At 43.7% G+C, this 27,917-nt stretch overlaps 1 protein-coding gene across 21 annotated transcripts in view; it reads right to left on the reverse strand.

The window, feature by feature from the left end:
• Positions 1 to 27,917, reverse strand: part of TNS1 (tensin 1) — a 316,581-nt gene that overhangs the window by 106,022 nt on the left and 182,642 nt on the right. For 20 of the 21 annotated variants that reach the window (XM_072617751.1, XM_072617750.1, XM_072617741.1 and 17 more), the window contains 10 exons: positions 22,737 to 22,786; positions 18,938 to 19,109; positions 16,187 to 16,237; positions 14,170 to 14,292; positions 13,539 to 13,603; positions 12,406 to 12,489; positions 2,843 to 2,955; positions 2,547 to 2,607; positions 1,452 to 1,527; positions 108 to 237 (listed from right to left, as the gene is read on the reverse strand). In XM_072617751.1, coding sequence (XP_072473852.1) covers positions 108 to 237; positions 1,452 to 1,527; positions 2,547 to 2,607; positions 2,843 to 2,955; positions 12,406 to 12,489; positions 13,539 to 13,603; positions 14,170 to 14,292; positions 16,187 to 16,237; positions 18,938 to 19,109; positions 22,737 to 22,786 — 925 coding nt within the window. Of the gene's footprint in view, positions 1 to 107; positions 238 to 1,451; positions 1,528 to 2,546; positions 2,608 to 2,842; positions 2,956 to 12,405; positions 12,490 to 13,538; positions 13,604 to 14,169; positions 14,293 to 16,186; positions 16,238 to 18,937; positions 19,110 to 22,736; positions 22,787 to 27,121; positions 27,291 to 27,917 lie in introns of those variants that run through there. The other variant, XM_072617746.1, reaches the window with a different exon arrangement.

Below are 27,917 nucleotides of genomic sequence, written 5' to 3' on the forward strand. Positions count from 1 at the left end.
GAATGGGGCAAATCAGGAAAACATAGCAATTTGACAGAAAAGGAATGAGCTTCATCTCAAATTGGCTTTCCATCCCTCCTTCCATGCCCCAGTTGCAAGAACCCTACCTTTGAAGGCGTCATCGAGGTCCTCCTTCCCAAAGACCACTCCCAGGTCATGGATGGCACAGGTATGGAACTGAACTCGGAATATGACATCCCGGGCTGGACTTCGGAACTTTTTGTGATAACATTTCAGCTGGGCCAAAGACATGGAGGGGACACTGATCAGATTCACTGAAACATCAAGACCACCTTGGGGGGAGGGGAATCAGAGAAAATTCCAGGCCAACACCCACAGTTTCCAGAACTCATCTCCAGTTTCAGGGAAGAAAATCTCGCCACCACCAGACAAAAATCTCTTAGAGATTACTGTGTCAGCCAACAAACCAAAAACCAAAACATCCTATGAGGCTTCAGCACAGCTGAGGGTAGGTTTAAATTAGAGCAAATGGAAATGAATTCTTTAATTATTATAGAAACTACACTATTATACAGCAGAAAAATTACTGGATTTGGAGCTGGAGGTCTCAGTTTCCTAGGCTACAAAATTAGGGAACTGAACTAACTGACTTCTAAGATCCTTTTCATGTCTTAATCTACGATCCTATGACTTTCTGTGGAAAATGCTAAATGACAGGGTGACAAAGAGGGATGCCGTCCCTTATGATCACTGGACATAGAGTTAGAAGTTATATTTTCTCCAGACAAGAAAATACACTATTTTTACATTTGTCTAATATCTAACCCTTTCCAAGTACATTCACACACATCTCATTTGAGCTTGACAACAATCCAGGAAAATAAGTGAGGTATAAACATATGTTAAGGCAGATTAAGTGACTTGCTCAAGGTTATCCATACAATCCCAATAGTCATTTTTTTCTTTTTTAATGGTACCTGTCATATTCTTCTCTAAGGGGTTTCCAACATAAAAAAACTAACTCTAATTAATGCAAAATGGCACCTTCTCTGCAAGTTGGAGGCTAAGAAAATTGCCTGGGACACAAGTGACTTGTTTAGGACAGGACAGGTCAGAGGTAGGACTTGAACCTGGGTCTTTACAGCTCCAAAGCCAACTCTCCAGCCACCAGGTTGGAGGTTGGTCTCAATAGGAATCTATTTCTAGTAAGGAGTGTAGTCTCAACTATTGCCTGGATCTCTTGATTCCTCACTCAGGCTTCTTTCTACTTTACTGCCCTGCCTCTGGGTCAGGAGAAAGGGACTGCACCTGCTGGGAAAAGACAGGAGTATGACGTCAGCAGGGCCCTGCCCACCTATGGAATCTGTGGTTCTCATTGGTTGTTCCAGTTTTCCATCTCCTCTGAAGTGGGAGGGGTAGGAGAAACAGCAGTGGCAACAGAAGGATGTGAAGGACGAAGGGATTATAACCTAAAAGGAAATGGTCCTTACCAAGATGTCTCCCTTCAGAAGCAATCCAGGCTCAATGGTGATACAGATGCTGGTCTGGCTGTCTCCTTGGACGTTGCTATGGAGGGAGATGAAAAGAAGGGGGGGGGGGGAGGGAGAGAGAGAGAGAGACAAGAGAGAGACAGAGAGAGAGAGACAGAGAGAGAGAGGAGAGGAGGGGGAGGGAGGGAGAGAGAGAGGAGAGGAGAGAGGGAGGGAGGGAGGGAGAGGAGAGAGAGAGGGAGAGGAGAGACAGAGGGAGAGAGAGAGGGAGGGAGACAGGAAAAAGAGAGGAATGAGAGAGGAGAGAGAGAGGGGGAGAGAGGGATAAAAAGGGAAAGAGGGAGAGAGAAATAGGGAGGGAGAGATAGGGAGGGAGAGGGACAGAGAGAGAAAAAAGAGAGGTGGAGAGAGAAAAAGAGAGGAAGGTGAAGATATGGAAAAAAGAGGTGGAGGGAGAGATGGAGAGAGAGAAGGAGATGGAAAGAGATGGATAGAGGTAGAAAGATAGAGATGAAGAGAGAGAGTAATGAAAAGACAGAGATGGAAAGAAAGAGAAATCAAAGGAGGGATGGAAAAAGAGAGGTGGAGAGAGATATGAAGAGAAATGGAGAGAAGGATGGAAAGAGGTGGAGAGAGATAGAGATGGAGAGAGAGATGGAGAGCAAAAGATAGAAAGAAAGAAATCGAGAGAGGGATGGAAAAAGAAAGGTGGAGAGAGAGATGAAGAGGGATGGAGAGAGATGGAGAGAGAGGTAGAGAGAGAAATGGAAAGATGGAGATGGAAAGAGAGAAAGATATGGAGAGAGAGATGGAAAGAGAGATGGAGAGAGAAAGAAAGAACTTTAGGACAAAAACAAAGACTTCCCACCTCCCTTTCCCACAATATGACTTCTCAAAAGATTACCCAGATTTTAATCTACAGTACTGAAGTCCACTCAAGGAAGATGAGTGAGAAAGAAGAATACAGATCCATGTGTAAAGTGTATTGTCCTTCTAAGGTCTTTGTAATGTATTGTACTTTAGTGATGAAGAGGTCCCTTTCTAGTAGTAATGGGGAAGCCTAAGACACTCATCTCCATGGGAAGAGATACATACTAGATTCCAGAAGTGTAGACAGGTTGCATGGCCTGGTATATCCTGAGGAAGGGTCGACAACCTGAAAGAAGTAATAAAAAATAGGTAAGGATGTTCAATAGATAGAAGGAACAGAGAAATTATGGAAAAGAATACAAAGAGAGGAAACAGAAGAAGAGAAAAGGCATAAGGGAGGAATGAGGAAGGAAGGAAAGAGAGTGAAAAAAGGAAGGAAAGAAGGCAGAAAAGAGAAAGTAAGGGAAAATGAGGCAATGAGAAAGGTGGAGAAATTGAAGCCTAAACTATCAGCCACTGACCTCCTTTGGATTCAAAGTTGGGAATGCCGTGCATAATGACGTGGTGGAGGAACAAAGGCTTGTTGTTCATTTTGATGGAACCGGAGAGAAGCCCACTGAAGTAATGAACATACCTGCAAGGAGAAGACATCAGCCCTTCAGCATGGTCCGTCCTGGGAAGAAGTACTCAACCTATGGCCCCCTCACTCTTCAAACATGATAGAAATAGGACAAGAGGGGTGTTACTTTTATTGTGGATTATGGGATTAGTCACTAGGGGAAAAGTTAAAGAAATTGAGATAGCCATAGCTAGGTATTCTTGCATCTAAGGGGGAAAGGAGTGGGACAGTATGACAAAGACAGTATCACCCAGAGAGTCCAGTCCTTGCCTCCTCTGGGACTAGAGGCAGTAAAACCTCACAGGACGGAAATATGGTGGCAAAGAGACAATTGTGGAGAGGCGATTGAACTCTATGGTGATGGAAGCCATCAGAAGATAAAGAGGCTTGGCCCTGGAAAAGAAGTACAGCCCTCATTCCCCATGCTACCCCCTAGGATATCAGCAACCTGAGACAAAGCCCCAGGTACCCACGTCTAGTTATGGCTCTGAATAAGAGGATGACTCTACCTGAAGAGCAAAAGATGGAGGGGAGAAATGTTTAATGAAAAAGTTTTAACTCTCTGGTGACTGACAATACTTCATTTCATACACACACACACACACACACACACACACACACACACTCTTACACACACACTTTGAAAATTGAGCAAGAGGGGATGGATACAACTCAACAAAATGGGGCTTGAGATGAGTCACTGAATAGAACTTTCTGACTTTCAGGGTTACAGCGGGGGTTGTTAGCAAGGGAGGACATGGCTTCTCTTTCCCTAGAGATCTTTAAGAACTGGGAGACCTTTGACTCTGGCCTAAAAGAAGAAGAATTCCACAGTCTGGAGATAGGGATAGGTTCAAGAACACCATAAGGTCACAAGGCCAGTCCAAAGCAGTCATTAACCCATCCTCAAACACACAGAGACCTCCAGTGCCCCCTGGTGGTCTGTCCTGAAATACTTTTTCTATGTTACCAATTATTATTCAGTACAAATTAATTAACAAGTTTACAGAAAGCCTTCTATATGCTAGCCACCGTCCTAGGTCCTGGGATACAAGGATAAAGAATGACACAATTTGTCCCTCAGAAACATGCACTCCCTAATGCATCCTATAATGCATGTTGGAAACTGATTTAAGCTTATGGGAAAGGTCTTTCCAGAAGGGAAAGAGAGATCACTCAGAGCTGGGGCTAAGCATGTACAGAAGCCTTCTATTTACGAGTTGTGTAGCTTTGGGTAAAACACTTGACCTCTACGTGCCTTACTTTCCTGTAAAATGATATCAAAGGTCCTTCGAACCCTAGAAGCTAGAGTTAGGGTCAGTTAGGTGGTACAACAGATAGAGCACTGCAGTGGGAATCAGCAACTCATCTTACTGAATTCAAAACCAGCTTCAGATACTTACTAGCTGTGTCACCCTGAGCAAGTTGTTTAAACACGTTTGCCTCCGTTTCCTAATCGGTAAAATGAGCTGGAGAAGGAAATGGCTAACCACTCCAGTATCTTGGCCATGGAAACCCAAATGGGGTCATGGAGAGTAGGGTATAGCTCAAAAACAACTGAACCACAGCTCTAACTCTAGAGCTTATGATCCTAGATAGGGTAGAGAGAAACCATTTCAAACATCAAGGACAGAGCAGTTTGCACAAATGCATGGAAATAGGAAAGGACAGGATGAGGTTAGGGAAGAGAGAGTCTTCCAGTTGGGCTAAAACACAAGAATGAACAAGAAAGACAGTGGTGCAAAATTAAGCTAGAAATGTAGGCTAGGGCCACGTTGTGAAAGATCTTGAATGTATTCTGGAGAAAGGTTACCATTTCATATAAAACTTTTTTGAGTGTTTTTTATAGAGGCAACAACTAAAGCCAGCATGGTATAACTGAAAAAGAACTAACTCTGGAGCCAGAGAAACTGGATTCAAATCCTGCCTCAGCCTCTTAGTGTCTATATCGGTAAAAAAAAAAAAATGTTTGTATTGAAAAGGCAAGCCTCTGTTGTTATGGAAAGTGTTGAGTCAGTAAAATTGTATCGCCATTTCCCAAAGGAATTCAGACCTCTTTCCTCTCCCTTCCAACTCTGAACCAAGCTTACCATCCAAGTTTTGTCTTTCCCCAATATACATACTGTTGAAAGCCCTATGGGTTGTCCATTCAGATGCATACTAAAATATGGGCAACAGACATTCTTCATCCCTTTTGTCTTTCCTATGTGGATGGACTGGTCAAGCTCCTTTAAATGATTGCAGATCTTTTCCAGAAGGTTCTGCAGTCTTGAGACTTGACGCAACACAAGGACATCTTCAAATACAAACATCTAGAGGACCTCATCATCTACATGGAATCCCTGATCAACCTTCTGTGCCCTGAATCTCCTCCATCACAGTGATAAATATCTTTGGTGAGCATACATCCCCTGTTTTGTCTTACCTTCAGAGTTATTGAACACAGTTATTTCTGTTGTAGCATCTTCCAAGGAATCCAAAATGGTCTTGAAGTATAGAAGAAGGGCATCTTTATATAAGGCACCATTTTGTTCTGAGTTTAATCTCTTTTTCATAATTAAAAAAAAACATTAAGCACAATGAGATCTACTCTCTACATTTTTTAATCAATTCTGAGAAAGTAAGGATGGAGATCATTTTTTAATAGCTCTTGCCTACTATTACCTTCATAAAAGATGCCCTTGCTTCATATACAGTTAACTCTCATAACAATTTTGTATAGAAAGAAGGGTAGGCGTATAAGTCAGCAATTTAATTTATTAACAAGGATGAGATTTTTTTTAACACCTTTGATATCTTCCCGTCCTTAAGATACCTTGTATATAAATCCATCAATAGATCTCCTCTATATGTACTTAATCTAGTCCATATGTTTTTCCCATATTTGTTGTTTTAGGGTGATTTCAATATCCTCTATAAGGACTTTAAAGAATGTAATGTTAGGGTCCAAGAATGGTGGTTTCACTATCCTTGATAGAATAAACCATTTGTTGACATGGTTTTTATAAGTCTTTCTCATTTTTCTTCTTTTGCAGTCCTCTTTTTCTTTTCATCTTTGAATACTCTTGGGATGACTTTGCTTAGTTGAACACATTGCCAAATTTTCTTTAAACTAGTCTTACTCTCTGCTGCATCTCTCTGCTTCATAAAATGATACTGTTCATAAATATATATATCACGCTTCTTCATAAGATTTCTACAGATAAGTTTATATTTTAGCCTAATGTTGCCTTTGGCAGACAGCTCTCTTCACTTGGCAAGCAAGTTAAATGTTTGCTGACTAAGGTGCTTGGTGGGTTCTTTCGGTCTCTTTGTTGTAGCAATTAATTTAATTTCTGGAATGTCATTGTTATATCTGATGTCCTTTCCCATTTTTTATGTTTAATAGTTTTTTAAATAATTGAGGGTTAAATTTTCTAAATTATATGCCATATCTTTTCCTCATTATTTATTCTTTCTTCTTATTTATTATAAATTCTAATCTTAGCTCTGAAGACCTGCTGGTCTGATTATGAACAGACAGCCAACTCTGGGATAATTCCCAAGTCAGTAATAAGTTTTTCCTTTCCATGCACATGGAATAAAGTTCATTCTTTGTGATGTTATTTGTTGCTTACCATGCCCAGTGTTTTCCAATTCTTTTTTTTAAAATTATCAATGAGAGAAAGGTATGATGTTTTTAACCAACCTACAAGTCTTGGGCCTTTATCATTTCTTTTTCAGAATCACACTTTTCCATATATTTCTCCTCATCCTCACCTTTCCCACCTTTGCACTGAAGGCACCAAGTATCAGAGCAAGTCAGGTTGACTTGAAGGGTCTTATCCACTTCCTTATAGAATTTCTCTAGCAGAGGATCAATCCCCACTAAGCTTTCTCTTCTCCAAACTAAATATTTCTGCTTCCTTTAATGTCACTTAAAATCTTTCTTCAACATCTCTTTAAGTGAGTGGGAAAATCAGCATCACCTCCAATCTGCCTGGCCAAAGGGAAAGAAATTGAGGCTAGAAGAGGACCAATGACTTCCCATAGGGACATACAAGCAAGTCCACACAAAGTTGGGAGGAATGGGGGGAGAAGGCAAGAAGAGAAGTCTAAAAGCCAAGCATCCCAGTGTATCATTCTAGGACTATATGTCTGCAATGCTCTGCCCATTACCGATCATCCTCTTCTCATTTTTTTTCTACTAGTCAGAGATCCTTCACACCAACATGATCAGGACTCTCTTTGATGTGATGATATGGCTGCAGTGCTTTACCCTAATTGGCTAATTAATAAATATTTACTGAATGAATGAATGAATGAGAAGTCTACTAAGTGAGTGGCATTAAATTTTGTGACCTATAGAACGTTACTCTTACTCTGTTCACAAGCTACTTGACTGAACTGGTTCAGGGACTGAGATACACAGAGAAGGGGCACCTGGTCCATTAACTGGGTGTGGCTGCCTTTGGCCGCTGAGCCAGGGTAATCTGATGGGCACCAGCCTGCCTTATTCAGGCTCCTTTTTCTGCCCTTCGCCCACCCAGCTGACAGGAAACCCAGAGTGGCTGGATCCCTATCAGGACCCCAGATCATGCCAACAGGATGTGTGTGTGTGTACAAGGGGACAATGAGCCCTGGGGGGACAGACAGTGTTGCTGTGGGCAAAGGCCCTCCTTGGGCAATACTTTTCTCCTTATCCACAATAGAACCACTGAACCAGAGACCTTGAAGAATTAGAGAGAAGGCAATAAAGTAAGATATATGATAAGTAGACAAAGGTACAAAGCTGATACAGACACGCATAAAGGCATGTGTGAAGAAGAGGGCACATAGCACACAAAGAACAAAAGCTTATATTTATACTGTCTCCCAATTACAAAGCACTTGATAGATATTATTTCATCAATCTTCACAACAACCATGTGGCATAAGAAATGTAAGGTCCCCATTTTACAGAAGAGGAAATTGAGACTCAGAGAATAACAGATAGTAGTTATATAGTGCTTGAAGGTTCACAAAATGCTTTACAAATATTATCTGATTTGGTCATCACGACAAGGTGAGGAGATGGCGCTATTATTATCCTCGTTTTACAACTGAGGAGACTGAGGCAAACAGCAGTTAATTGGCTTTCCCAGGGTCACATAGCTAGTAAGTGTCTGAGGTCATATTTGAACTTAGGTCTCCTTGATTCCGGGCTCAATGCTCCATCTACCACACCACCTAGATAACTGAAAAAAATTAGGACTTGCCCAAAGAAAGTCACCCTGCTATCAATTAGATCAGAGCACACCCCTAAGTGCAAGCCAGATCTAGAACACTCCTTACACTCTACCATCAAGTATATGCTATGTGTAATCTCCACAGAGGAATCCCCTGGATGTGTGATTGTGATGATTTTTACCCACAATGCCTCCAAACCACATCATAACCCAACATGCTTCTTAATGCTGTGCCCCTCCAATTCAAGAAGGACACCACTGACAGTGAGGACTGCATCGAGGCCCATAAGGATGAAAAAGAGGATCAGAGCACACATCCGGCCCCCTCCTCACTGAGCAATGTGAAGGCTGTTCTTTGATCTGCAGCTGCTATCTTGGTGGCTTTTAGCCAGAGCCTTCGCTCAGAAAAGAAGAGCTTCCCTGTTCCCAACCCTCATCCCCACCCCAACAAAGGCATGCAGACCTTGTCTACTACTACCCATATGGGCCATGTTGGGAAGGACTGATCCTGAAACTACTTCATTAACCCTGCTTACCAGTTCAGTCCACCATTCTGAAGAAGCTTAAGTATCTCCCCACCACCTGTTCTTACTGCCCAACCAACCCAGCAATGATTAGCTGATGATATAATTAGCTCTCATTTATATGTTACTTTAAGGTTTTCACAGAGCTTTGATACATTACCTCTGTAACAATACAGGTACAATACAGGTATTACTATTTCCACTGTATAGGTAATGAAACTGAGATCTGGACAAATTCAATGAGTTACTCAAGACAGCTCATATCAGAGGTGAGATTCAAGTCCAATGGACTTGAATTGGACTCCAGTTCCAACGTTCTTTCCATTAAAATGCATTGTCTTTTTTTTTTCCTAGATAGATAGGAAGGCTGAGTTAATAGGTTAAGCTCAAGGATTCCTGGCCAGAAGTTCTGCCTTGCTATTTAATGTTCAGCAGTTGTAGAGTGAAGTGAGAAGAACCAGAGCAGAACGTAAAAACAAATTCTGAAAGATTTAAGAATTCCAGTCAATGAAATGACCAAACGTTTCCAGAGAACCAATGGTGAACCTGCTATCCACCTCCTGACAAAGGGAAAGGAATCAAGACGCAGAATGAAACATCCATTTTTGGACATGGCCAATGTAGGAATGTGTTTTGCTTGACTATGCATATCTGTTAAGAAATTTAGGGGCTTTTTTACTCAATAGGGGTGAGTGGAGGTAAAAGGTTATTTTTTTTAATAATATATAACTTAAAAATAAAGTTCAACAGTATTTTGAGGTCATGCCAATGAACTTGCTGGAGAAATCAGGTCTACAATGAGTCCAGTAGAACCTACAAACATATTGGAGGCTGGACACAAGCACTGTTGTGTAGACCACAACATGACATAGTGAGCAGAGTTCTGTGGAATTGTCAGGAAGACCTTGACTTAAATTCCACTTCCACCACTTACTAGCTCTATAGTCATAAGCAAGTCAGTTCATCTCAGTTTCCTCATCTATAAAACAGGGATTCCAAGTGCAATACCTTATAACACCTACATTACAGGTTTGTAATAAGGCTTAAATGAAATAACACATGTGAAATCCTTAAAGTGTAATCAAAATGCGCTTTTGTCCCATTCTATCCTGTCCTGTCCTATCCCATCCAATCCCATCCTATCCTATTCTATCTTTAGCTTTTAGCCACACTCTTGGCCACACTCTAATTATAGCATTCTTCTAAAAAGCAAGCTGATGTTATCTATGGCATTCTGAGCCCCTTAGTGGTTGAAAGCATCATTAGACGGCGAGCCCCTTACCGAGAAGACTACATCTGGAAGGCTCCTATGTCTATATTGTCCAAAAGACTTTCTGACCTCTACAATGTGGGCCAATCCATGGTTTCTGCCTTCTTTACCTAGGCCCACCCTCAGTTTAACCCTTTCACACATGAAGGACAGTATATCCCCATTCTATGCACCCCCATCGCTTCTGAAAGGTGGACCAAGGTCAACTGCATTTCTTCTTGCATGTAGACTTTGAGACACAAAAACTAGAACTCTTATCTCAAAGACTGGCATCTTTCCCCCAAGTCTGACCTTCTTTCTAGCAGGACTGAGATCTGTAGAGCTAGGATGATTCCCACCACTAAAGCCTGTCCACATGGATTCTAATATGCCTTCTCTGTGTTCCGGAGCACATGCCTCTCCATGACCTGAGTTTGAATTTTGATTCTTCTGTTGCTTACTGGTTGTGTGACCTTGGGCAAGTCACATGCCTTCTCTGAGCTTCCTGTCTCCCTCTGGGACTGTTGGGAGGATCAAATGTGATACTTTGGAAATTAGAAATCATTTTCTCCCTCCCAGATACTAATGTTTTCCCTCTCTTCTTTATCTCCAATTTATCCTGTATATAGTTTGTTTGGGCATAGCTGTTTGCAGGCTGTCTCCCCTATTAGACTGAGCTCATAGACAGTAACGGCTGTTTTTTGCCTTTCTTTGTATCCTTAGTGATTAGCACAATGTCTGGCACATAGTAGGGATTTAATAAATGCTTACTGGCTGACTGTGTGAACATGGATATTGAACACTGCATATCTTCTCAAACTCAGTCACTGGGTTGATTAATTTCAGCATCCTACTTTTTCTTCCCCTATTTCTATATATTCTTTGTTGCAAGATATGGTTCTCTGAGTAGTGGAGTAAGGAAGAAAATACTTGGAAACAAAGGAGATAGTTTTTTAAAAGATACTCAAAAAAGTTTTTTTTAATTATAAAATACTAAACAAGCTTTGAGTATAATTGTTTTAATTAATACAGTCTCTAAAAGAATTAAAACAGGAGGTTACCCAAAAAAGAATGGAAGGGTTCACAGTGGGTATGAATAGGAAGTAGCATATTATTATTAATAAAAACCTGGGTGCCAAAATCATCTAATAATTTTTGTGTCCATGACAAATGGTCCAAGACAAAGTGTCACTGAGGGAAAGAGAAGCTTGCCTGGAGTATGGACACAAGTTAAGTTAATGGGAGGAAGGATATCATAAAGCAGCTTCTGGGGGAAAAGTAATACAAAATCAGGCCAGGTTTCACCAGGGGTATGACTACAGGAGTAGAGGGGGAAGAAAGCTCCTAGACACTCTTACTTGAATTATCTTTGTTAATTAAGCGCTAATCTCAGTTGTTCTAGATTGTGTTCACTCTCTTCTGAATTTTCTAACCCTGGGTCAAATTTCTGATCACTCAGAGCTGTGGCAGTCACACAGAGGTGTCCAACTTGCTCACCGGTGGGACCCAAGTGAGAGGCCAAATTCATGAGTGTGCTAAAACCAGATTAAAATATAGCTGGGAAATGTTAAACAAAATTAATAAAGATACAATACACATAAAGTTGATTTGAGGTTTTCTGAGTTAATATAAGGCCAGCAGGAATCAATTTCTATTGAGTTTGATGCCACTGAGATAACAGATGGACAACCATGTGCTCTATTGATAATAGCTAGCATTTATAGAGTGCTTTAAGGTTTGCAAAGCATTTTTTAAAATATTATCTCACTTGATCTTCACAATGACCCTGGGAGGGAGATGCTATTATTTTCTCCATTTTACAGATGAGGAAATTGAGGCAAACAGAGGTTAAATGACTTGCTCAGGGTCACACAGTAAGTAAGTGCCTAAGACAGGATTTGAACTCAGTTCTTTCTGAACTCTAGGCCCAATGCTCTAGCCACAGCACCATCCTGCTGTCAGAAGATAGAACACCATGTGGTTCAAAGAAAGAGTACGAGTTTTAATGTCAGAGGACCCACATTTGAATCTCTGCTCAACTACTTATTCATTTGTAAAATGGTGGATTTGGGGCCTCCAAAGTCCTTTCTGTTTCTAAGTCCACAGTCCTATGATCTAGGCCTATGGGTCATAGTTTGCTGACCCTGATCTAGAGAAATGCCCTCCTCCCCAAATACTGTGAGGATTCCTTGCAGGGGATTTACATACAGTCATGGACAGAAATGCTTAGTACAAGAAATTGTGGAGGTGCTGCCATTTGTACCGTCAGAGAGAGTGTACATGGATGAGATCATCCATAGAGCTACTGGAGTGGGGAAGAATTACTATCATATGAGCACCCACCCACAGACTGAAGTCCAAGGATGGAGGCTTAGCACATATATACACACACACATACATGTGCAGGGCAGTCCATTCTGCCCTGCATCAGTGAGTAGTGAGGCCCATATGTATACGTGCAAACACATGTAAGCTCAAAACCAACCTCTTCTGGGATGGCTGCCCCACAGGAACCACTTTATCCTCATAGAATCTCTTCATGGCAAATCGATCCAGAGCCTGGTCTGCACTGTGGGGAGAAGACAAGAAATGAGAGGAGACAATTGTAGAGACTGAACCCCAGAATACCAGGGCAAGAGAGGCCTTAGGGATCATCCAAGGGTCCAATCCCTTCATTTTACAGATGAGAGAATCGGCCCAGAGAAGACATGGAAGTTTCCCAAGGTCACAAAGTGTTGTCACCTAATCCAGCTCATGCCACCGTCCCATATGATGGTCTCAGACTAGCAGGCTCTCATAGAGAGCATCCTCACCTGCATGGAAGAGTAGCCCCTACCACAGGCAAAAGAAGGCTCCCTATACAGAGAGATCTTTAGGTGAAAAGATTCTCCAGCCTTGCTGAGCGATCCAGGATCATGTCTCAGGAAATACAAAGCTACTTCAGAAGCCAGGGTTTGGTCAAGTTTATTGGGAATAATAAAATCAGAATCCCAGGAAAGGCAGGTTATCCACAGGTCATTATGTCCATCCCTCTGCTTCCAAGTAAGTATGGAAGTGTCAAAAAAAAAAATACCACAACTTATCCACTGGCATTTTATTTGCCATTTACCTGAGTAGAAAAGGGGGGACAGGTAGAATGACCTATCTCTACAGGGTCCACCTGACCTTAAATTCTGTCTTTATAGGTTTCTTTTCACCACCATCCCCACATCCCTATGTCCTGCCATCCCACCTTCAATAAGGAAGGCTACCCATGAACTCCAGATGTGTAGAGATCAGAAATCAGGACCACCTTCCCAAGGCACTTATACAACAGATCCCTTCTTTAGATTGAAGATCCTTAGTCACTGCCTAGGTCACTTTCTTCCCTTCCACCTTCCTCCTGTGGGCTTAACCTCACCATCATCTCTAATGTTGCTCCTACAAGAGTCTCCCCCTTCCCACCTGTGCTCTCCAGGGCTTGAAGGCCTCTAAAAGACCCTCCAAATCTGCCTTTCCCTGACTTTTTTCTTTATCTCTCCTTTCCTAAATCATCATCAGGTAGGTCCCAGAGGAAGAAATAGCCTTTTTCTCCTGCTCTCTCAGTTTAGGGGATAAAAATTCTGAGATCCCTCTTACCTGGCAGAAATATTGCTGTAATGCATGTAAGCAGCGATGACAACTCCAGTCCTGCCTCGGTTTCCCTGAAAGAGTCCAAATCACAAAGGCATTCAATCTCAAGGCCAGAAGAAACACCTTAGTTTAACCCAGTCAGGAATTTCTACATTAGCTTTGCCAGTATAGCTTGATAAGTTCAAGACTCCTGAGGAAAAGAATGAGGGGGCCTTTGTGGTAAGCGGTTTGGGTAGGCAGAAAAGAGAGAAGGAACTGCAGTGGGAAGGGGGTTAAAAGCCCTTCAGACCTTCAACAAATAACAGGCAATTGATGAACCACAATTTTTGAGCCTCCCACTCAGATACACTGGGTGCCAGCCTGGCATTCTCTTGTGGGTAGGGCACACACATGCGCATTATCAGAGAAGGAAACACAGATACAGGCTCAGACACACACACATACACACACACACACACACACACGGGTACAGGCAGACAGAAACACAGATATACAAAAATACAAGGGCACCCAGACGTAGACAGAAACACAAGTATCCCCAAATCCAAGTATACACCAAGATACAGGAACCCACAGACAACAGGGACAGAAGCACACACAGGCACAAGGAGATATGCACAAGTCCAGGGGCTCTGACCTTGTTGTGCAGGACCACAACATGGTGGGGATCGGCACTGAGCCATGTGTCCATGGCCTTGCAAACGCTACAGATCTTTTCCAGGGCAGGAGTGTGTAAGTCAGGCCAACCAACGTCCAGCACCTATACGCAGAAGAGAAGAAAAATTAGGCAACAGAGCTGAGAGGGAAAGTCAAGAGTGATGAGAGGAGCTCACCCTATATTGTTTCACCAAAATCATTCAGTGGCTGTCGTAAGTAATGCACTGATGTAGACATCTCTATGATATCTGTCTACAAAAACTTTTTATTATGCTATGAGGAAGGGAGGGAAGAAGGAAGGGAGGAAAGAAAGAAGAAAAGGAGAAAGGTAAGAGGGAAGAAAGGGAGGAAATGGAGGAAGGAGAGGAGGAAGGGTAGAGAAAGGAAAAAGGGAAAAAGAAAAGAGAGAAGGAAGGAAGGAGGAAGGGAGAGAAGGAACAAAGGAGAGGAGGGAGAAAGAAAGGAAAGGAGGGAAGGAGAGAGGGAAGGAGAGAAAAAGAGAGGGAGGGGAAGAGAGAATGAGGGAAAGAGAGACGGAGGAAGGGAAGCCTCCCAGGAATAGAGGGATAGAAAGAAGGAAGGAAGACTTCACCTCCCAAGACTTCATTTTTCTTATCTGGTACATGAAAAAGTTGCTCCAGATACTTCATCCTTTTCAGTTCTAATAGCATTGTGTAGTAGAAAGACCACCTGGATTGACCACTTGGTCAAAGGACCTGTGTTCAGATCCTGGCTCTGAAACTTACTATAGGTATGACCTTGATCAATAACCTTCTTGCTCTAGAAAGTCTTCTCATCTGTGAAATAAGGGAGTTAAACTAAACAATCTTTAAGGTTTCTGCCAGCTCTAAATCTGTGATTCTACATAAAACTACAGGAAGAGCTTTCAGATTATGAAAAGCAAGCTCTAGAAGTGGGGGTCCAAGGAAGCCTGAGTCCTGACTTCCTCATTCCTTAAAAATTTCCTCCCGTCTTACAGGTGATTGGCCAGACTTTTCCCTTCATACCTCAGCATTCCCATGGAGGACCGTCTTATTGGATCCTCAATTCCAGAGAGGTCACTTTCTTCCCTTCCACCTTCCTCCTATGCCACCCCATACACTGAGTGCCTGGAGGGGCACTGAGTCAGCCTACCCTGAGATCCAACTGGGACATGACTGAAGAGGAGCCCTGGTCAAGACTCCCAGCACTGAATGGGATCTGAGAGGATTGACCCCTCTGCTGATTGCTTCCTATGGCTCACCAAGGTGCCAAGAGCTGGTGATTAACCCCAGCATTAGCAACTTCTGGGGAAAGCCAAGCAACAGCCTGTGGCAATCTCATGGAGCCAGGACAGGTGAGTCAGGCAGATCAGCTCCCTGGGCTAAAGAGTAAGAGAGGCCAGAACTCCTGCAACTAGATAGAGCCTTGAAGAGCAATGGTTTCGTGGTCAAACCAGGAAACCCAAGCTGGTACCTGTTCCAAGGCACAACTATCCTACAACGTCCTGAAGTCTAATCACAATCCTACCCCCTGCAGCATAAAGCCTTTTGTTTGGTCTTTGAATATAAGCTCTGGAACGCCACAATGAGGCCCTAAATAACCAGGAGGAGGAACATCTGGGCTCCTTCTGTCTTGCTCTAAGGTGGAGGGGGAAAGAGGGATGACTTAGTGATTTATTTGTAGCACTGAGATCTTGGATGCCTGAGTCTTGTTGTCCCTTTTTCCCAGTTATCTGTGATGCCCTAAGCTGGCGCAGCCACGCCTCAGTTCATATCTGAGCATCAGGGCAGAACGCATCCATCCCCCCAGGTTCTTCCTGACTCGAATTCTCCATACTGCTGCCTTTCTCGCCTTGGCACTCCATCTCCCTTCACTCCCAACCTCAAAAGAGACAAGAATTAAGTGGGTGTAAAAACTTCCAGATGGTCTCCCCTGCTGACTCCCTCTGGAGAAATGAGCAGAGCTGAGCACAGCTACTATGCTCACCTTCTAGCAGCACAAGGCTGCGGGCTTACCTTGGAGTGGAGCTTCGTGATGTCATGTCTCCGCTCAGACAGGTTGAAAAGCTGCAGGAAGAAAGAGGAACAGAGGGTGAGGAGGGAGAGGAACGTGATTGTAGAAGGAGAGCTGGAGGAAAGCACCCATTCCTTTGTCGGCCCTCCATCTGACTGCCTTCAGTAACACCTCTCCTATTCCATAATGCCAGCCCTTCCCTGACCCTGCTAGGGAAGAGAGAGGAAGGCACAGGGCCCAAAAATGTGGAACTGCCTGCCGGGATCCATCAAACTAGATCTGTCTGTCTCTGTCTGTGTCTGTGTCTCTGTCTCTGTCTCTGTCTCTCTCTATCTATCTATCTATCTCCCTCCCTCCGTCTTCTCTGTTTCTCTCTGTCTCTGTCTCACTCTCCCTCTCTCCTCTCTCTTTCTCTTCTCTCTGCCTCCCTTCTCTCTGTCTCTTCAGCTCTATATCTGTTTCTCTCTGTGTGTCTCTGTCTCTCTGTCTCTCCTCCCTTCTCTCTGTCTCTTCAGCTCTACATCTGTTTCTCTCTGTGTGTCTCTGTCTCTGTCTCTCTCTGTCTCTCTCTTTCTTTTTTCCCTCTCTTTTTCTCCCTCCCTCCCTCCTTTCCTTCCCTCCATCTCTCTTGTCTCTCTTTCTCTGTGTTTCTGTTTCTCTCTGTCTCTGTCTCACTCTCCCTCTCTCCTCTCTCTCTCTTCTCTCTGCCTCCCTTCTCTCTGTCTCTTCAGCTCTATATCTGTTTCTCTCTGTGTGTCTCTGTCTCTCTCCTCCCTTCTCTCTGTCTCTTCATCTCTATCTCTGTGTGTCTCTCTGCTTCTCTTTCCCTTTCTCTGTCTCTGTGTGTGTGTCTCTCTCTCACACACACACACACCCACACACATTAAGACATACATTAAGTAAAGGGAGTGCCGCACACATAAATTTGACCTCCAAGACATGCTCATTTTCACATCTTCATACAATCACGATTCTGCACCATCTAACCACAGCTGCAAAAAGACCCACACGGACAGACCTGCACCAGATGTATGACCTTGTACCCAGAATCCCCTGCCTCCTTTCATAGTCATGAGACCTTCTTCTCCATACAGTTCTTAATGCAGAAGCTATAAGAAGTAGTATTAACAATGATAATAACAACAGTGTACATAGCACTGTAAGCCTTACAAAGTGTTGAATATCTATGCTCTCATTTGAGTCTCATGACACGTAAAATAGACACTTTTGTTTTCTTCCTTTTACAACTAAGGAAACTGAGGCAGACAGGGGTTAAGGCACTTGCCCAAGGTCACACAGCCAGTAAGTGTCTGAGGCAGGATTCAAACTTAGGTTTTCCTGACTTCTACTCCACCTAGGATACCTAGCTATCAGGTGAAATGATCCTAAGGAGCTGACCCCAGTAGCCTGGAAACAGCTCACTACAGTCTCTGCTTTTGTGAAAAGGACCTTAAGATCATAGATTTAGAAGTAAGAGAACCTTGGGAGGCTCTTACTTCAACCATCTCTTTTTACATATGAGGAAACTGAGGTACTCTAAGGTTAAATGATTTTCTTTTTTTCTATTCTTTAAAATAATATTTTATTTTTCCTAACTACATGTAAAAATAATTTTTAACATTCATTTTTTAAAATGTTGAGTTCCAAATTATCTCCCCTCTTCCTCCTTTTCTCTCTTCCTCTCTCCCTGAGACAGAAAGGAATCTGATAGAGGTTATACAAGTGCGATTACGCCAACACAAGGTGAAATGACTTTTCCAAGCTCACACAGGAGGTATCAGAGGTGGTGTTTGAACCCAGGGTCTCCATCTCCAGAGTCAGTGTGGTCAAGAGAACACATGAAGGTCAGATAGACAGAGGATCAGCAGGGCAGGCAGACAAACAGAAGGACCAAAGACCAAGAAAAATCATGGGCTCTCCCAGCTGCAAAGGACCTTATAGAATTGAGCTTGTGGCTGGACTTCCTTCCACATTATCCTTTATGGCAGGAAGTCTGGTCATCTAACTTTTACTTCCATACTTCTAGTGGTGGGGAGTTCATCATTTTACGAGATAAAATTTATTTTTTCCTTGTAAAAATCCCACTTTCTTCTGGGATGGATCTCATTGTTAGGCAGTACAGAGCTGAAATCTACCTTTCTAAAATTTACAAACATTGGTCCTTCTCTCTGGAGTCACAAAGAAAGGAATAACTCACATTGATAGAGTGCCTCAAAATGTATGAGGTGCTTTCCTCACAACTACCCTGTGAGCTCAGTAGCACAAATGTTTTTATCCCTATGCTACAGATGAGGAAACTGAAGCTTGCCCCAAACCCACAGCTAACAAGTTCCAGGGCTGGAACTCAAACCTCGGTCTCCTGACTCTAAAGTTCACTGCTCTTTCCACTCAGCCACACTTCCTCATGGAAGTTCATCCTTGAAGCCAGCAATGAGGTCCTGTTCCCACTGTTCCCAGTCCATCAAGACTTCTCCCAGCTAAATCTCCCCAATTCAGCAAAGGTTTTACATGATCATTCACCATTCACCGTTTTTGTCCCCGTACTCCAGACTAGCTCTTAAGAACTGACTCTAAACTTTGGGGAGTTAACAAGATAGCTGATGTCAGTCTCATGAGTTACTTATAGGATAGAAAGTAAGAAGGGGAAAGCAATAAGCAAGTAGATAAGGCACCAGCTTTAGAGATGACCAAAAGACAAAGCGGACCAAGTCTAATGAACAAATAAAGGTGTGGACGAGATCGCCCTCCCTCACCAGGTAATTGCCCCCATGTTTGGACTTGAGCATTTGGGCCACCTCCCGGATGTTGTTTCGGAAGTTCTCTTCATCGGTGGTACTGGGGAAAGAGACGGAAATGATCCTCTCCGTCACGTACACAAGGTCCAGTTCACAGCTGTCCTCCATGGTCTGGCTGATGCTCATATTCCTGAGAAGACAAAGAAGGGAGGGGGGAAGGCAAAGGTCAAAGCTCAGAGCTTGAGATGCCCAAATGGCTTTGAGCTACTGTAAGCATCTCCTCCCACTTTGGTCAAACAACTCAAGAGTACTACAGGCCCAGGTGGACATGCCAAGACAGGGCCCTACCTAGAGTTCTCCTAGGCTTGACTAATATGTGACACAGTAGAGCTTGGGGGAGGGAAAATATTATGGAGAGAGAGCCAGAGATTGGAAGGGACCTGGAATGGGAGAGAAGTTAGAAGGTTTGATAGAAAGAGACAAGGGTTGGAACAGGATAGGTGAAAGAAGTGGGGGGCGCACTGAGAGAGAATAACAGGACGAGGAGGTAGGGACACAAGGAAAAAGGCAAGACCTAAACAAATGTTTGCACAACAGGCAAATTTTAGGCTTGTCCCCAGCTCCTTGGTCCTGGCCTCTACCCCCTGGGAGTTCCTGGGGTCAACTGCAGGGCTAGAATTGGCTAGGAATGCACATATAGAGAACTTTCTCTCTCAAGGCACTGAGATCAGCCTTCCTGGCTGTCAGAGAGAAGGCCTGAGGGAGCTTGGGTGGGGCAGGCAAGGTTAGATAAGGAGAAGGACTCAGGAAAGGTCAGTGTTGGAGAGGGGTAAGTAGTACAAGCTCAAGGCACCTCTTGAACTGAGCTTCCTGTTGCTCTCTCCCCACCCCCCAGGTACCCACCCACACAGCTTGCAATGGAAGAGAGTCCTTTTCAGGGAGGGATGAGCGACACCCCTCACCTGGGCCCCAGGTAAGCCAGACCACAGCTTACATTCCACCTCTCCTCTCGGCAGCCTCCGGCCCATTGTTCCTGCATGCCCCTGCCCCCCTCACCTTACTGAGGCTGCTTCTTGGCAGCCAGATGCCTTATTCCTAAGGACAGTAAGAATGAGACAGAGCTGAGTCTGAGCCCATTGGAAACAGGAGGGAGGAAAGGGGCCTCTCACATGGCAGACAGCCACGGCACCTCGGTACTCCCAGATAAGAGGGTAGCTGGCCTGGGAGGTTTAGCCCTCAACCACCAATGGCACTGCCCAGAGTTGGGGCTGAGAGATTTCATTAGAGAGAAAAGGGAAGTACAAATAGAGGGGAGAGTTCCTGGGTGTAACTTCAAGCTCCACCCCCAGATTCCAACCTAGCCCACCCCCACCTCCTGCCTGAGTCCCAATCACCCAGATATTCATTTCTCTATCAATGAAATGTCACAACATTATACAGGTAGCAATGCCCACACTCAGGCTCACTGCCCTGAGGTGAACATCCACCTAGAAGGTTTTCAGAAGTTTTCAGGTTTTGTGAGGCTCCTAAAAGTTCCAGGACCTGAAGATGTGCTACTGGTCTGAGAATCAATCATCCAACCAAGCAAGCATTTATTAAGGACCTAATGTATGCCAGGCACTGGCCTAGGTACCAGAAATACAAAGAGAAGGAAACAGTCCCTGCCCTTATAGAGCTTATAGTCTATGCTTCTAAAGACTGGAGGTTGGGAATTAAGGAGAGAAGTCTTTCCCTGGAGCAAAAATAGGGTCTGAGAGAGTATGAGGAAAAGGCTGTTGTAGAGAGACCCCAGGGAGTCCAATCTGGGTATTTTTCAACTTTTATCTCTGTTCTTGACCCTTTCAAGCGCGCTCCCTGAAGGCTGAGGCAAAGTGTCACCAAACTCATGACTCCTTCTAGTCATCATCATCAGTTATGTACTGACTTAAGGTTTACAAAGTACTTTACAAATATTTTCTTATTTGATCCTCACAGCAACTCTGTGAGGTAGATGCTCTTAACATCTCCCTTTCACAGATCTAAAAACTAAGGTGGAGAGAGAAAAAGCAATTTGCCTTAGGACCACACAGTTAGGAAGTACCTGAGGAGGGATAATGAATTCACATTTTGCTGCCTCTTGAGCCAACCAGTCTAACCACTGTGGAACACTGTCTCCTATTTAGGCCACCTCCATTAAGACATCTCTCTCCCTAGCCCAGGGGTGGTTTTATGGGTCTTGTTGTTTAATTCAGGTACCAGGAGGCCTGCAGAATTGAGACAGCACAAAGCAAACGCCCAGTCTGTGGTAGAGCATTCTGAGCTCATATTGGTTTGATCAGCCACAGTAGGACACACTGAAATTTCACTTTACAAGGGTGATGTTATTTTGGTCCTCTTCAAAGACAAAGGACAACAACCACCAACCAGGAGGCCTGTTGTAGGTCTCCTGGATCAAGGTTCAAGAAGCATACTTAAAGGTCAAAGAACACAAACTCATTAATTTCCTTCTTCTAGTCAACAATGCTTAGCTGACTTCGATGTGCCATGATTTTCCAGGTAATGCTTTTCCAACACACCTGAAACTGACTCTTTCAGCTCTGAAAAGGGCATCTGGGTAGTGGATGCAGTAGATCAGAAGAAAGCTCCCCTCCTTCTGCCCAAGAGGAAAGGGGAGGGGAGGGAGCATGCAAGCAGATGTAGATAACTGCCTTTGGAGAATTGGTTTGTATACAGTAGACACTCCCTGAACCTCCCCCCCAAACCTCAGACACACGTCCAAGTAGGATGATGAGATGCCTGGATAACATAGGTACAATTTTTTTTGTCTTCCAATGTTCTTGGCATCTCCCAGGTTTCCCCAGCAGGAAAAGGATGATATGGATAGATATCAAGACAGCTAGATGGACAGGGTTGACTCATGAACTCCTGAATTCAAATCCTGCCTCAGATACTAACTAATGGTGTGACACCAAGTAAATTGTCTCTGCTTTAGTTCCCTCATCTGTAAAATGGAAATGAAAGCAACCACCTAATAGGGCTGTTGTGAGAATAAATTATCAAATGAGATACCACTGCAAGCCTTAAAGTTCTATATGAATACTAATTACTCTAAGCTCTTCCATGTGACTGTAGAATCTTTGAGTGTAGAGATCCAGGGAGTCTCTTATTTATTCTTGTGCTTCCCCCACCCCAGGACTGACCACAATGACAGATGAATGAATGAATGAATGCATGCATGAATGAATGCATGCATGAATGAATGAATGCATGAATGAATGAATGAATGAATGAATGAACGAATGAATATGGCTCCTGGAAGTCCATGGAGAGTTCAAAGAGGTTGGTTGATTTCGGGTGGAAAGCAAGGAGTCTGGAGGTCAATCCATAATTTACCATGAGTCTTTAGCCAAGTCCCACCCTTCTCCAGGACTCCCTTATCAAACAAGGCTAAGAATTGGTTCATTCTGTTGCTCCCTTCACAACCAGGAATGTCCTAGTATCAGTAGTATTAATATAAAAGGGACAAAGTGATGGGAGTCATGGACAGAGAAGCTGATAACCAAGATATATGGAAGTAGAAGAGGGAGAACAAGCTTAATGAACCTAATAGAAAACTGGAATCCGAGTGAAGACAAGGGACCTCACCCATTCCTCTGCCCAGCCATCTGAGCTTCTCTCCTGTGATTAAGGCTCTCCAAAGAAATAGAGGTTATACGTAGCCTCCCAAGGTGGATCCCTATCCTGGCAGCAGAGAAACCCTACAATCAAGACTTAAGTGACCAAGCTTCAACAACCTTCCCACAAATCTTCTTTCCCAGTTTTCCAGGGGTTAGCATACCTGACAGTCTGGGGCCGGAGCTGAGGGCTCTTGGTGATTTTAGTGGAGCCCTAGAAAACAAGAAAAGAAAAGCAAAACCAAGTTATCCAGCTGATCATAAGTGAAGACCAAGATCTGATGAAAGAATCTGGTCCAGATTCAGATGGCCCAGAAAGACACCATGTCCAATGCTGGGATGCCATCCTGGAGTAGTCAGGGTATTGCGCTTGCAGTAAGAAGACCTGGGGACAAGTACTGGCTCTTTTGACACTTAATAGTTACAGAATTTGGAGCAAATGGCTTCTCTGTGACTCAGTTTTCCCACCTGTAAAATGAGGCAGTCAGACTAAATGGCTGTATGGAAGGAAAGGACACTGGATCTGGAATTTGAGGTTCTTAGTTCAAATTCCACCTCAGACGTTTAGTATCCATATAACCTTGGACAAGTCACAAACCCCTATGCCTCAGTTTCCTATATCTGTCAAGTAGAAATTGGACTAAATGCAATCTGAGGTCCCTTCCAGCCCCAGATCAAATCCCTCTTCCATGTGGCAGTCTTCCTATCCAATAATAATATGATGTGCAATGAAGACCCTTCAACATCCTTCTTGCCCTGTGCCCAATGTTCTCCAGTTTACCAATGTCCTCCCCAAACTATGGTATCCAAATCCAAGTACAACACTACAGATGTAGCCTCACCAAGGCAAAGCACAAGACAGGACCACCCCCTCATCCAAGGTCATCGCACACATACTAACTCAAATTAAGCTTACAATCCACTAAAAACCCTAGATTTTTTTCAAAGTTCTATCTAAACTGTGCCTTTCTCACCCCTTCCATACTTGTGAAGTTGAAGTTTTTTGAATCAATATATAAGACTTTACATTTACACATGGAAGATGACTGGTATGATGGATAAAGTGCTGGGTCTGGAGTCAGGAAGATCTGGGTTTAAATCTAGCCTCAGTTACTTACTAAGCTGTGTGACTCATTTAACTTCTGTCTGCTTCAGTTCTCTCCACTGTAAAATGAGGATAACCATAACAATGCCTACCTCTCCAGGATCCACTTAAATAGTATTTGTAAAGCACCTAGCATAGCACACATGCAGCAAATGCTATCTGCAGCCTTTCAAGTCCTCTTTGGATTCTGACACTGTCACGCACAGCATCTCCCTCCCAGACTCAAGTCAAATGTAAATTTGATAAACATGTTACCTATGCCTTTACCAAAATTACTGGGAAAGGAGCCCAGTACAGATTCTGTTGCCACCCCACTACAGACTTCCATCAAAGCTGGTATCTGGGCATTATATATATATATATATATATATATATATATATATATATATGAAATGGATCACTTTCAGAGGTAATGAGCTCCCTGCCAGTGTGTGTGTGTGTGTGTGTGTGTGTGTGTGTGTGTGTGTGTGTGTGTGTGCGCGCACGCAGAGACTGGATGGCTGTTTGTTAAGAAACAATAAATCTTGAATTTACAGCTGGAAGGGACCCTAGATGCTTCACAGATGGGGAAACGGAGGCTCATAAAAACAAGCTCTTGTTTCATTAAGCCTAAAACCCTAAAAAGCATATAGATGGATGTATGATATGTGAACCAGCAGCAAGGAGTGGTTCTGTAAGATTTCCAAAATGTCTCTTCCTGTTGCCTGTCCTCCCAAATACATCCTCTTCCTTCCTTGCTCCTCCATGCATTCAATTCCAGAACTATCTGCTGATGCTAATTTGGGGAAGCCTAGCCTAAGCTCAGGTCCTCAACCCACCTGTGCCCAAATGTCCTAGACTGTGAAATATGACTGACAGGGCAAACAACCAATCACTCAATATACTTTTACTTACCTTCTTCTACAGGTCAAATACAGAGATAAAAATGAGAGCCACAGCCCCTAGGAAACATATATTGTATAAGAGCTACCCATAGTAATTATATACCCTTTAACTCTGGAGGAAACCCCTAGCCTTGAAAGCCCTCATACGCCTGTGTCATTGCATGGACCAATACATATTGGTCATATGCTCATAAAATCAGAGCTCATAAAATCCCCCATCCGGGGGACTCAGTTCCCAATTTAAGGTTGGCATTTCCCCAAACAGAGAGCATGGAGGTGCATGGTCCACACACCCCTTTCCCAACACAGATTCCCCAAAGGCATCTGCTCCCATTCATGTGTTCACGTTAATCTAAGAGTTTCTCTACAACCCAGCTTTCCCAGACCACCAAATCCCAACCACCTCTAGCCTGAGGCAATTTCAGTTTGGTCAAAGAATCCTTTTTGGATTATGAGTCCTCAGAGCCTCCTACCCGAGATCAGGGCAGCCAGGCTGAGCCTTAAGAAGCCTCGGTCCCTTACAACAGCAAAGATTACAGGAAATGGGGCTGAAAGTCATTTCAATGTAAGGAAGAACGTCATAACTAACAGTTCTATCAAACATGTAATTTGTGGAAATGGTATGTGAGGAGGAGTCATGGAGATTTTTCTCTAGAGCTTTATGGAAAAGGGGTTGCTACTTAAAGTTCTGAGTTCAAATCTACCTAAAGTCAGAGGCTCGCTGCCCCAGATCATAACCTTATAGCTTTAAGATGCCAAATATTTTCCAAATATGAATAAAAAGCATAATAGTAACATACAATAAAAAACATAATAATTATAACTCATTTCTATAATGGGTCAGAATTCACTGTAAGCTAGGTAGTGCTAATGGCATTTGCTCCTTTTTACAGATGAATAAACTGAGGCAGAGAGAATTAAAGTGACCTGCCTAAGGTCACACAACTGGTAAGTACCAGGACTCAAACCCATGGCTCTTTCTCTACACTAAGCTAACACGTAGGAAACAAAAGAATGAGGATGTGTAAGGCTTCATCTCCTCAGTGCTTCTGCCCCCAGGCCATGATTCACACGCATTCAGAGGGACCTCAAAGGTACTATCTGTGACATTAAGCTTCCCAGCCCACAATAAACTATGCATGAATGTAGATCCCATTATAAGAAGGAATAAGCATTTATACAGTGCCTACTATGCACCAGGCATAACGCTAAGCACTGTATAAATATTACTTCGTTTTATTTTCATGATTACCCTGGGAGGTAGGGTTATTATTACTACTTCTAATAATTAATAATGATATTACTTGGAAGGTGCTATTATTATCCCCATTTTACAGCTGAAAATACTAAGGCAGACAGAAGTTAAATTATTTGGCCAAGGTCACAAAACTTACAATGTCTGAGACCAAATTTCAACCCAGGTGCCCCTAGGTGGTGCAGTGGATAGAGTACTGGCTCTGGAGTCAGGAAGACTCCAGTTCAAATCTGACCTCAGACACTGCCTAGCTGTGTGACCCTGGGCAAGTCACTTCACCCTGTTTCCCTTTGCTTCTTCAACTGTAAAATGAGCTAGAGAAGGAAATGGCAAACCACTGCAGTTTCACTGCCAAGAAAACCCCAAATGGGGTCATGAAGAGTCCAACATGACTGAAAAACAACTGAATAACAACAAAACTTCCTGACTCCAAGCTCAGCACTATATCCACAGCATGACAACTACCTTTAACATACACAAAGAAGAGAAATTCCTTCCATGGTCCCCTAATTTTGAACCAAAAGACCTGGGTTCCAATCCTAGCTCTTGCCATTAAGTAGCTCTATTTAACCTATATAACCTAGCTATATTAGTCACTTACTCTCTCTGGGCCTCAGTTTACTCATCTATAGAATGGGAAAGAGGTGTTGCATTAGATAATCTCCAAGATCTCTTCTAGCTCTAAACACCCATGCTTCCATGACTCCCTCTAGTCTCATAAAGGGGAGACATTGATTCCTTCAAAACTAGCAGTTCCATGACCCACTGTCACCTGATCCTCCATCTCAGCACAAACGCTCTTTGGTTCCTTACTCTGTTTTAGGAATCTTCTTCCAGAGGCCCCCCACCAATTCATATTTCCTCTGCCCCTAAGTCTGGGTGTTCACGATTGACAGACAGATCGCTCCTTTCTAGACCCACGCTCAAGATGCTGCCCTTGTCCCTTCCTTTCACTCTTCCTTCTGGTCTAAGTTTCTGATTTCTAACCCTATCCTGGGCCCTGAACCTCCCCAGCTACATATATCATCTCTTACTCCTGAGAAGGCCCACCCACCTCCAATTCCTCAGAGGAACATGTTTAAGGACCAGAATCCTATTGGGGGAGCCCCAGCTTTGACTCCTCTTCTCCTCCTAGTAATACAAATAGAAATTGGTAGAGCCTTTTTCCACTTCAGTATAAACCTACCTACTTCCAAATCCTCCCACATACATGATCCAATGAGAGATGAGATAGGAGTAAGAGAAGGAAACTCTCCGATGTTTAAAGGGAGAAACTGAGGCACAGAAAAGGGTAAAGGGACTTACCCTAATCACCTAGAAAGTTGAGAATAGTCAAGTTTCCATTCCTGGTCAGCATACCTGGGACCCTCCCCAGAGAGCCTGCCTAAGAAATTGGCTGCCTCTGCCTCAGCCGAGATGCTCCCTCCTGTCTCTGGAGAACAGAGACTCTTCTTTCCAGGACTCCAGCACTCAGGAAGGAGGGTGGGGAGGGAGCTAAGAGGCCTACTGCCTCCAGGACCTTGTTGGCACCAGAGAACGTGCAGCAGCGGGGGCAGGAGGAGGAAACAGCCAAGCCGAACTGTCAGAATGGAAAGTTTCTTTGTATACACAACCTCTCTGGTCTTGAGGATTGGGACTTGCATGGGGCCAGCCAGGAGGAGGGACGAGGGAGGGTTTGGGTTGGGTTTCCAAGCCCCAAACCAAAGCAAGAGTTTCCAAAACCACCACCACCCCCTATCGACTCCACCTCCAGCATCTCCCTGTCCTTCTACTCATTCAGGGGAACATAGAAACCCAGCACCTCATCCATCTCCTTCTTTGTGGTCCCTGATGAGGAACTGCTGAAACTTCCCATGCCCTCAGCTGGGCATGGGGCTTCGGGGGCTGTCCCTGATCCACAGGGCAAAGTGGTTTTTATCTGCTGCTGATCCGAAGCCACTTCTGGGCTGAGCCACAGCAGATGCTTTGAACAGCTGTTGACTGTGGCTGTGGCTGTGGCCGTGGCCACAAAGGTGGATAGAGTCCCAGATAATGGGTACCAGGACGGGTGCTTTAGAAGAAGACAGTATAATGAATGGGAAGGAGACGGGGATGGGAGTCA

This window comes from Notamacropus eugenii, chromosome 6 (assembly GCF_028372415.1).
Source record: "Notamacropus eugenii isolate mMacEug1 chromosome 6, mMacEug1.pri_v2, whole genome shotgun sequence".
Lineage (NCBI taxonomy): Eukaryota > Metazoa > Chordata > Mammalia > Diprotodontia > Macropodidae > Notamacropus > Notamacropus eugenii.